The sequence below is a fragment of the Megalobrama amblycephala genome, linkage group LG19 (genome assembly GCF_018812025.1).
Source record: "Megalobrama amblycephala isolate DHTTF-2021 linkage group LG19, ASM1881202v1, whole genome shotgun sequence".
Lineage (NCBI taxonomy): Eukaryota > Metazoa > Chordata > Actinopteri > Cypriniformes > Xenocyprididae > Megalobrama > Megalobrama amblycephala.
Window position 1 is genome coordinate 26,790,889 of NC_063062.1, and position 10,896 is coordinate 26,801,784.

The 10,896-nt window shown below is 41.8% G+C and overlaps 1 protein-coding gene across 7 annotated transcripts in view; it reads left to right on the plus strand.

Moving 5' to 3' along the window:
• Nucleotides 1–5,863, plus strand: part of LOC125254769 (rho GTPase-activating protein 42) — a 186,378-nt gene extending 180,515 nt beyond the window's left edge. For all 7 annotated transcript variants that reach the window (XM_048169571.1, XM_048169572.1, XM_048169575.1 and 4 more), the window contains one exon: nt 5,671–5,863. In XM_048169571.1, coding sequence (XP_048025528.1) covers nt 5,671–5,759 — 89 coding nt within the window. In that variant the 3' untranslated portion in view covers nt 5,760–5,863. The remainder of the gene's footprint in view (nt 1–5,670) is intronic.
• Nucleotides 5,864–10,896: the final 5,033 nt, after the last annotated feature.

Consider the following 10,896-nt stretch of genomic DNA (forward strand, 5'->3'; position numbering starts at 1 on the left):
CATTTGCGAAGTCTTGATTCACCCTGTGACAATTCCGAGCGTTATTTCCCTGTCTGCCTGTCTGTTATCGTTCCTGCCTGTTTCTTGTTTTTGACCCGTTGCTGCCTGTCCTGATCTTTGCCTGTCCCTTGACTACGACTCTGCCTGTTCCTCACTGTTCCTGTTTGTTCCTGTTTTGACCCTGCCTGTACGACCACTCTCACTTCTAATAAATGCTGCACTTGGATCTCCCGCCTGAGTCTCCATTCGTAACAGAAGACTTCGCCAACTACGATCCAGCAGCTTCTACAAGCGTTTCCAGCCTCAGAATGGACCCAGCTATATGTCTCATCCACCTTCGTCAAGGTAATAGTTCCCTGGAGGACCACATTCAGAAGTTTCTGGATATTGCCCATTATGCAGACTGGCCTGACTGTGCTCTTATAGACTTCTTCTGTGATGGCGTCAACCAACCTCTCCAGGATAAACTAAGACGAGAGGGACCGCGTTCATCACTCAGCAGCTTTTTGGACTTTGCTTTGTTGTCGGTTGGTTCTCTGCTTACTGTGGGGGTCGTTGAGGAATGTGACACCATGGTAGATCACGTAATGGCCGCCGCGCCAGGTAACACGCACAAAATGGCGGCTACCATCACAACAGCAACAGTTCATGTCCCCACTGATCGCCCAGAGCAACGTCACGCCTTCGCTGATCGCCCAGAGCAACGTCACGTCTTCGCTGATCACCCAGAGCAACGCTACGTCTCCGCTGATCGCCCAGAGCAACGTCACGCCTTCGCTGATCACCCAGAGCAACGTCACGTCGCCGCTGATCGCTCAGAGCAAAGTCACGTCGCTGCTGATCACCCAGAGTCACGTCACGTCTCTAGATCAGTCCGGGAGCGGAGAGGGTTGCGTTCCAGTATGGCTGATCCCCCACTGACTACGGTCCGAGCAGCTGGCATCCCCAAGTCCTCGCCGGCCGCTTCGCTCTCAAACCAGTCGGCCGCTACGCTCTCAAGCCCGCCGGCCGCTACGCTCTCAAGCCCGCCGGCCGCTACGCTCTCAAGCCCGGCGGCCGCTTCGCTTTCAAGTTCATCAGTTTCAACGCTCTCAAGTTCATCAGTTTCAACGCTCTCAAGTCCGTCAGTTTCAACGCTCTCAAGTCCGCCAGTTTCAACGCTCTCAAGTCCGTCAGTTTCAACGCTCTCAAGTCCGTCAGTTTCAACGCTCTCAAGTCCGTCAGTTTCAACACTCTCAAGTTCACCGGTTGCTATGGACTCAAGCGCTCTGGACGCGATGGACAAAATGGCTGCTTTGCCAGTGCCCACGGGCAAGATGGCCGCCCCTGCGGTGCTGAAGGTTGTAGGGGGCGTTCCAGCCACTGAGTCCGCTCCAGAGACCGCTCCAGCTGGTGAACCCTCTCCTCAAGACGCAGACGCCCTTCAAGAGGCCGCTGTGGGCCTGGAGACCACTCCAGAGGTCTCTCCTGCTCCGCCCAAGCGTCATGCTCTACCAGCACCGCCTAAGCGTCTTGCCCTGCTGGCGCCTACTGAGCTCCTCGCTCTGCCGGTGCCACCTGTGCTTCTTGCCCTGCCGGCGCCACCTGTGCTTCTTGCCCTGCCGGCGCCACCTGTGCTTCTCGCCCTGCCGGCGCCACCTGGGCTCCTCGCCCTGCCGGCGCCACCTGGGCTCCTCGCCTTGCCGGCGCCACCTGAGCTCCTCGCCCTGCCGGCTTCACCCACACGCCTGGCCCTGCCAGCGCCACCCAAGCTCCCTGCGCTGCCAGCACCACTCAGGCGTCTTGCCCTGCCGGCTTCACCCACACGCCTGGCCCTGCCGGCGCCACATGAACTCCTTGCCACGAACCTGCGACGGGCCCCGCTAAAATCCCCAAGAACTTTTTGGGGGGGGGCAGTGTGCCTGAGGGTGGGGAGCTTGTGGGTGGGGACCCTGCCCGGCCACTGCCTGCCCGGCCACTGCCGTCATCGGCCTTTGTACCGTCATGGCCACCCATGGACTGGGGTCCACTATGGACATTTATTGACTCTGACCCGCCGTGGTCATCTATGGACTCTGTCCCGCAGTGGCTGCCCAAGCCACCTGACCTGCCGTGGCCGCCTGAGCCACCTGACCTGCAATGGCCGCCCAAGCCACCTGACCTGCCGTGGCCGCCCGAGCCACCTGACCTGCCGTGGCCGCCCGAGCCACCTGACCTGCCGTGGCCGCCCGAGCCACCTGACCTGCCGTGGCCGCCCGAGCCACCTGACCTGCCGTGGCCGCCCGAGCCACCTGACCTGCCGTGGCCGCCCGAGCCACCTGACCTGCCGTGGTCGCCTGAGCCACCTGACCCGCCGTGGCTGGCCGAGCCACCTGACCCGCCGTGGCTGCCCAAAGCCCCGGACCCGCCGTGGCTGCCCGAGGCTCCTGACCCGCCGTGGCTGCCCGAGGCTCCTGACCCGCCGTGGCTGCCCGAGGCTCCTGACCCGCCGTGGCTGCCCGAGGCACCTGACCCGCCGTGGCTGCCTGAGTCCTTGGGGCTGCATTGGAGATTCCGTCCCCATCTGCCGTTAGATCTCCAATGCACCCACCCCCCCTCCCTAGCTGTTCCTTTTACGGCGCGAGGACGCGCCTTCCGGGAGGGGGGCGTTATGTAACGATCACCGTCTGTTCCTGTCACTCCCCGGACTACATCTCCCATCATCCTCTCTGCCACTCACCTGCACACACTTCACACTAATCACTAATCACCACACCCAGCTGCAGCTCATTATCAGGACTATATAAGACTCTCACACACACCACCCATTTGCGAAGTCTTGATTCACCCTGTGACAATTCCGAGCGTTATTTCCCTGTCTGCCTGTCTGTTATCGTTCCTGCCTGTTTCTTGTTTTTGACCCGTTGCTGCCTGTCCTGATCTTTGCCTGTCCCTTGACTACGACTCTGCCTGTTCCTCACTGTTCCTGTTTGTTCCTGTTTTGACCCTGCCTGTACGACCACTCTCACTTCTAATAAATGCTGCACTTGGATCTCCCGCCTGAGTCTCCATTCGTAACACTTTCTATCTATGGTTCTGTCATTCTATCTATTGTTCTATCTATCTATCACTCCATCCCTCTGTCGTTCTCTCATTTCATTGTTTTATCTGTCGATTTTAGCCAGCTCTTGTCATTTTTATGTGTAACAAATGGTCAGTAAATGGACTGAGTGGTCTGTGGGTAGGCTGTCTGAGGATCACATAATTTCTCAAGTGATCTAGATCTTCACTTCAGTTCTTGAGTGACTTTTTATGAACTGCAGCTGCAATATACACCAAGAAACATGCTGCAATGCTGGTGGAATTATATATTAACTCTTGGAGGTGTATTGCTGTATTCGGAATGTGGTTTGGTGGATGTTAAAATATATAAGTCTTGAAGTGACGGTTACAAAAATTTAAGGAAATGAATTATGACTGAACTGGTGCACATTGCTGTATACCAGGGCATTAATATCGATGGAAAATAATTGTTCCTGTGTCTGTTCTGTGGAACAACCATCTGTTGTTGTTCCTCGTACATGTCAGGACTAGGAATTTATTGCTGGATGTATTTTCCGCAAGGAATCAACTTGGCTGGGCACCAGGGCATTGAAACAGGTCACAGTAACCTGCTGAAGGCAGGTCTTCCCCTCTCTAAAACTCAGCAAACACTTAGCACAACATAAACCCTCACTTTCCCCACCAGGTTCTCACTGTTGACATTTGAGTGTTCTGCTTATAAAAACTATTTACAAACTCTTTATTTTGCAATCCTATCTGCCTAATGCTTTAGTCTAAAAACAGATGCTTTGATAGTTTAGAGTATGTTGATATGAGTCATTACGGGCAAGTCATTTGTGAGGTCCTTCTGAAAGCTTTACGGGGGTAATTTCTCAATGCAAAGTGACCAGACTTTGTCTGTTATTAATTACTTGCATATGTGGTTCACTTGTGCCTCCCTTTCCTGAGGCTACTATTGTTTTGTACAGATAATGGTCAAACAAATCGCTTTATGAATAGGCAACTTAAATTTAAGGCTGAAGAAACAAAACTAAATAAAAGTGTTTGCTTATTCTGGTCTATAAAACTTCAGTAAACCACGGGATTTGAGGTAACATTCAAGTCTGTACCAAAAATGCAGGACAGCTTTTATGCATAGGGTTGGAGGGTTTGGAACAACACACAAGGTAATGGCCAAAAGTAATGTCCGGCCAAGGAAAATTGACATCTTCACACTTCATTTAAATATTATTATAAACTTTATCAATTAAAAAGCTAATAAACATGCATTATCACTAGAGAAAAATGCAATAGCCTATTAAACATAGGGCTGCATGATACGAAAAATAACATTGAACTTAAACTCCATTATCGCTTATATGCGAGTCGTGGTGTGATTATGAAATTGCAAAGGCTGCCATTATTATTTTTTTTTTTTTTTATGCACAGCTTTAAATGAAGTATTGCTCAACATGCCAATCCATCTGAAAGCACTGCAAGTTTGAGTCGCTTATAATGTACATTTGAAAAAGCAACACACGTCAAGCACCTTTCTAGACATGAGAAGTATTTATTACCATCTTGTCCAACAAAAGAAATTTTAATAACATGTTTATACTACAAACTCACTTAATAAAGACAGTGTGAGCAGATGTGGCTTCTTACACAGAATAAGGCAGTCGTGTGTTTATTAGTCATGTTTAATCAATCAAAGCGTTTCAATCTTCTGTTTATTCAGCTACAGCGATACGATGTGTTTTCTTCTGCGGCAGGGCATATTTGGAGTTTCTGCGCTAGAGCGGCCTCTGGCTTTCAGATGGGGAAGCATTTACTACTGATCACAGAGCCGTACAGCTCTGACAAGATGCGTATTAAATAATCGCAGCCTTTGCCAAATCGCGTGCAGTTTAATCGCGATAAGTCGTGCAGCCCTAGTTAAACATGAAAGTATTAGGCTGCATTCACACGGGGAGTCGGCGTTAAAGTTTGACGGAGGGCGTGTCTGAAGCTTGTGTTGACGTCACCGTTATAGTGATAACAGCCAATCACATTACTTTCCGGTGTTGCGTGAGCGCAATTAGCTAGCGACTGCCCTTGTGTGTTTGCATTAGGCGATCTGATTGGCTGACGCCTGCGTTGGCGCTTGAAAAGTTGAGAAATCTTCAACTTCTGCCACTTGCAACGTGAGTGAAGCGACGCGACGGAACCCACAATTCAGTTTGACAACGCATGACGTCACCCATTCAAAGTAAAGCGTTATGCAATAATTTAAGACATTTCTCCTTATATAGAACTTTTTGGGCGTAAAGCGTTCTTTAAAACGGAGTCAAAACCCTAGGGTTCTATATAGAACCCCATTTAACCTTTTTTTCTAAGAGTGGTCTTATTGACGCCTCATAAACAAAGTCATTATTTTTACTATAATAATCTTACATTGGTAACATAAAATCAAACAACATACAATTTAATATTGAATAATCAATTTAAATTTGCAAAACATTCAAGGCATAATACAAGAACAAATATAAGCTGCTCTGACCCAGTGATGGTTTTGTCATTTGTCCCAAAACTCTCATACTTGTTTCGTGTCACATATCCGTTGTTGTGCCCCCAGTATGAGCAATAGAAGTATTCTCCACAGCTTAAACCTTCTCATTTTCTTTTTTGTAGTGTATCCTTCAGTGGAACCAGGCTGGCTCCAGGCAACATTTGAGGGCAAAACAGGACTCGTTCCTGAAAATTATGTGGTGTTCCTCTGACAGCGTCCAACCAGGAGAGGCCAAGCATTTCATGGTATCCATGGTAACATGAATTTTAGACCAAGAGCTTAAAGTATATATCAAACATTAAATGATGTGTAAGTGAACTGTATGGATTAATCAATATGACACTGAATATTAAGAAATAATGTATGGTACACAAACCTCAGTGATACAGCACAAGAGTGATTAAAGTCTGAATCGCAGCTGTTATTCTAGGTAAAGCTTTTGCTGAGGCCGAAATGTTGAAATGGACATGATGCGCTTCTGGTGGAAGCCGAACTGAAATCATTGAGTGTAGATAAACAAATTTACATACACTGAGGTCAGGAGGTGTGATGCACTGCACTAAATGGTCTTTTTAGGTCTACTGTGTGGTGGAATACTGCAATCAACTTTCAGCTTATAGGTCTAAGAGACAGGCTTTCTTTTATTTTAGCTTAATTCTAATGGTTTTGAAATGAAGGGGAAGAATGTTAAACGTCACCATTAATTTTTTGAGCTGTGAATCATTGTCATATTTAATGGGTTAGTTCACCCAAAAATGAAAATGTCATTAATTACTCAGCCTCATGTCGTTCCATACTCGTAAGGCCTTTGTTCATCACAACACAAATCAAGATATTTTTGATAAAATCTGATGGCTCAGTGAGGCCTGCATTGCCAGCAAGATAATTTACACTTTCAGATGCCCAGAAAGCTACTAAAGACGTATTTAAAAAAAGTGAATGTGTCTACAGTGGTTCAACCTTAATATTATGAAGCGATGAAAATACTTTTTGTGCGGCAAAAAAACAAAATAACGACTTTATTCAACAATATCTAGTGATGGGCGATTTCAAAACACTGCTTCATGAAGCTTCGAAACTTTACGAATCTTTTGTTTTGAATCAGTGGTTCGGAGCACCAAAGTCACGTGATTTCAGTATACAAGGCTTTGTTTTGCATAAGTGTTTTGAAATTTCAGTAGTTCATGTGACTTTGGCAGTTTGATACGTGCTCCGAACCACTGATTTGAAACAAAGATTTGTAAAGCTTCAAAGCAGTGTTTTCAAATCGGTTGAAAAGTGGTTATTTTGTTGTTGTTGTTGTTGGTTTGTTTGTTTGTTTGTTTTTTTGGTGCACAAAAAGTTCTCGTCACTTCATAACATTAAGTTTGAACCACTGTAGTCACATTAACTGTTTTAAATATGTCTTTAGTAGCTTTCTGGGCATCTGAAAGATTTAAGTGTCTTGCTGTTAATGGAGGCCTCACTGAGCCATCGGATTTTATCAAAAATATCTTAATTTGTGTTCCGAAGATGAACAAAGGTCTTACGGGTGTGGAACGACATGAGGGTGAGTAATTAATGACCGAATTTTCATTTTTGGGTGAACTAACCCTTTAAGTCAATTCAGCCAAGTGTGCTGTGTGTGTGGTTTCTCATTATAAAATGACTTACTTTTAAATGTTCAAAAATCTGAGACCACATTTTTAGGATTTTTAACATTTTTAACAGAGAAACTATAACAAAATGAACACAAAATATCTCAGATCCTGCATTATTTCTAGCTTACTAGTCAATTAAGTATATTTCTGATCTTGACCATGTGGTCAAACACTGAAACTCAAGATTTTCTTTTGGAACATTTTCAAATCATGCCAGAGAATGTGATCATAAGGTTTTGTTATGTAGCTCAAGTGCTGTGGACATAAATTCAGGAATTTCCTTTTCAGTTATAATATTCATTTATCACATTATGCTGTTATATAATTTTTGAAAATATAAAGGTATAAAAAAAATGCTAAATATTTTTAGTAGTGGTCTCAGACTTTTGGACCCTGCTGTGTTATTGACAAATAGAATTGTACATGCAGTACTGAAATCAGACATTCAAGCACAAAGCTTTGAGAACAGTGAAATGTTCCAATTCTGTGCTTGAAATTTCAGCATCCTCGACACACTGCTTATTTAATCGCATTAGAAGAATGAAACTAAGTGTTCTAGTTATTTATAACTGAAATGTCTAATATTTTCTAATACACACAAAATTATTCCTATTCCTGAAAAGTCTGGAAACCACTGGCTTGGCATAGCAGTGAATGATGCCTCAGTTTTGCATCCAGGTCATGTCAGTCTTTACAAATACTAATGAAGCATGTCCTGCTGTAATAACTTCATTGTACAAGATGTTCTGGCTGCATTATTCCTTCTGAAGTTTAAAATGACAGCAACTGTCAATGCCAACAACATCAACACGGTACGGTGGTTGATGAACACGTCTTATTGTCCCCATAATGAAACTTGTATTATGAAGATAACTGAAGAAATGCTAGATGATAGAAATTTATATATGGATGATTATTTTGCAAATCATATATTTTTCTTCTTAATTAATTTTGGTTTTGTCAATAAATTTGTTTACAAAATGAGACCCACTTCTTGTCTTCTTGTCATTTAAGAAAAGATGCACAAGTTAAATCATCAGAAGTAAATCTCAGACATCAGTGACTTCTTTCCAAAAGACTTCTGATGCCGTTCCTCCTCAGATCTCTGCAGAAAAGGAGGCGATTGCCAAGATCCCAGTGTTCATTCCCAGTTAAACACATGAGAATGCTCCGTGCCCTTGACTGCTGATGCTGGACCGATACTCCCTTCAGATAGGCCATCAAGGTCACAGGGAGGAAATTATAGGAGCTCCAAGAAACGTTTTTCTCATTTATGTTTTTGCCTTCTGATAAAACATTTAATATTCTGCTTTAAAAAACAAACCAGGCTGGATCAAATTGTAGAGTGTTCCTTTACATACACTGTGATCTCTCAGCCAATGTACAATTGAGCTCTTTGTCTTTCAAGCATTGTTATTGTACGCAATTAGGGGTGTCCCCGACTACGGATTTACATAGTCGAATCAGATTCAAATCAGATTACCTCAGATTAATTATTATCGATTATTTATAGATTATTATCACGAGATGGAGCGGGACATGGAAAATTAAGACAACTTTTATTTTCTTTCACACACAGCACAGAGAAACAACTTTCTAATAAAGCGACCAAACTGCCTGTCTAGTGATAGACTAAACTGACAGTGATTTTTATGTTTTAAACAAATGAAAGGCAATGTGGATAAACATTCACAGCCACGATGTACAGAACACTCTCAAAGATATAGAAGAAAATGAATAAAAACATTTTGGATCAATAAACCTTTATATTTTATATATATATATATATATATATATATATATATATATATATATATATATATATATATATATATATATATATGAGAAAAATGTCGTTAAATTTCGAGAAAAAAGTCGAGATAAAATGTTGAGAATAAAGTCATTAAATTATGAGAAAAAAGTCGTTAAATTAAGAGAACAAATTTGTTATTTAACGACTTTTTTTCCTCATAATTTAATGACTTTATTCTCAACATTTTATCTCAACTTTTTTCTCGAAATTTAATGACATTTTTCTCATAATTTAATGAATTTGTTCTAGTAATTTAACGACTTAATTCTCAACATTTTAGCTCAACTTTTTTCTTGAAATTTAACAAGTTTTTTCTCATAATTTAATGAGTTTATTCTCAACATTTTATTTCGACTTTTTTTCTCGAAATTTAACGGGTTTTTTCTCGAAATTTAACAACTTTAATCTCGAGATGGTTTTATTTTTTTATTATTGCTTGGCCCTAATCCTCTTCCGTAGAAATCGCTTGTACCATGCCTGATCGAAAAAAATCCAGTCTTTCACGTTATCTGCCTGTGTCCGTTTGAGTCTTTTCAAATAGCGTGCTATAGTCAGCTCGTTAACGTTGGCCGGCAGAAGCGCGCCGCAATGTTTGATGTTGTTGAGCGGTAGGGCATAAAAAATCTAGGATTTAAAATGAAAATAAAACTTAAAAAAAGGGTATAAATACCACAAACGACAATCTTAAGTCTAAAAAAAAAATTTACTTAGAAAATTAGTTAAATCCAAGAATTACATTTTTGCACAGTTATGTGTTCACACTTGCAGTTCACCTCTCTTGGTTCTTTTGATCCAGACCAAAAAAGAAAATGATACATTTAGTCCTGGTTCGCTTAGCGTTCACACTGTCATTTTTAACACTGAACCTACAGATACAAAAGAAAACAAAAAACAGGTTTTATGATGCACTATATGATGGTATTTTTACCTGCTGAGAACCCAGGAAGAGCTTATAAAAGGTGTCAAAAGCTGTGCAAAAAACAGTTCATTGTGTGCCTGGATGTTGTAAACTGGTATTTTAAATTATTTTAATTTATTAACAAACTGATAAATACAATAGTTTGTAGAGCATTTTTTTACCGTTTACTGCAATTTGTTAAGCGTGTCAGTCACATATCAAAAGTGTAGCGCCCAGCTGCGCTGTGGCTAATGAATTAAATTCTTGCACATACACAGAAAATAGTCTCTTTCCAAGAAAACTGAATTGAAAACCAGAATATAGTTGCTCATGTATTGAAACAAATTAGGTTTAATATTTAAATGGGGTTACTGATATTACTTGATTATACTAATATTTTAATAGGTTACTCCAAACTGGTATGTTTGGAGTTAGGGGTTGGTTAGGACATTATATCAATTAATTTTTTTACAATTAAACTAAATCATTCCTGACAAATAATAATTAAAATACAGTCCTGAAATTGTCTTCAGTACTGCAGGAATACTGTTCTTGAGTAACTTGAAGTACTGAGTTAGCTAACTCATACATTTTGATAGCAATTAACATAAAAGTTTTAGTTAATTCACTTTTTTGTTTTGAGGTCTTGCAAATAAGTTATTTACTTCACTGTAAACCCTAATAAGTTGTCAGAACTCAAAAAAGTTGAATGAGAATTTTTTACGTTAAGAAACTCAAAGTTTAAGTAAGAATTTTATTTGTTTCTCATACATCTTTATTGTTCTAAAACTTGAAATATTTGAGTACACAAATTTATACATTTAACTTAAAATTATCAGGTTATCTCAATGTAAATATTTTGCTAGTTTTAACAAACTAATTCAGAAAATGCCAACATGTTAATTTGCTAACATGTTAACAATAGCATGGTATATAACACTCTCTGAATGAGTACAGCAACTTAAAACATGTAACTTACCTGTTCTCAAACCAAGCA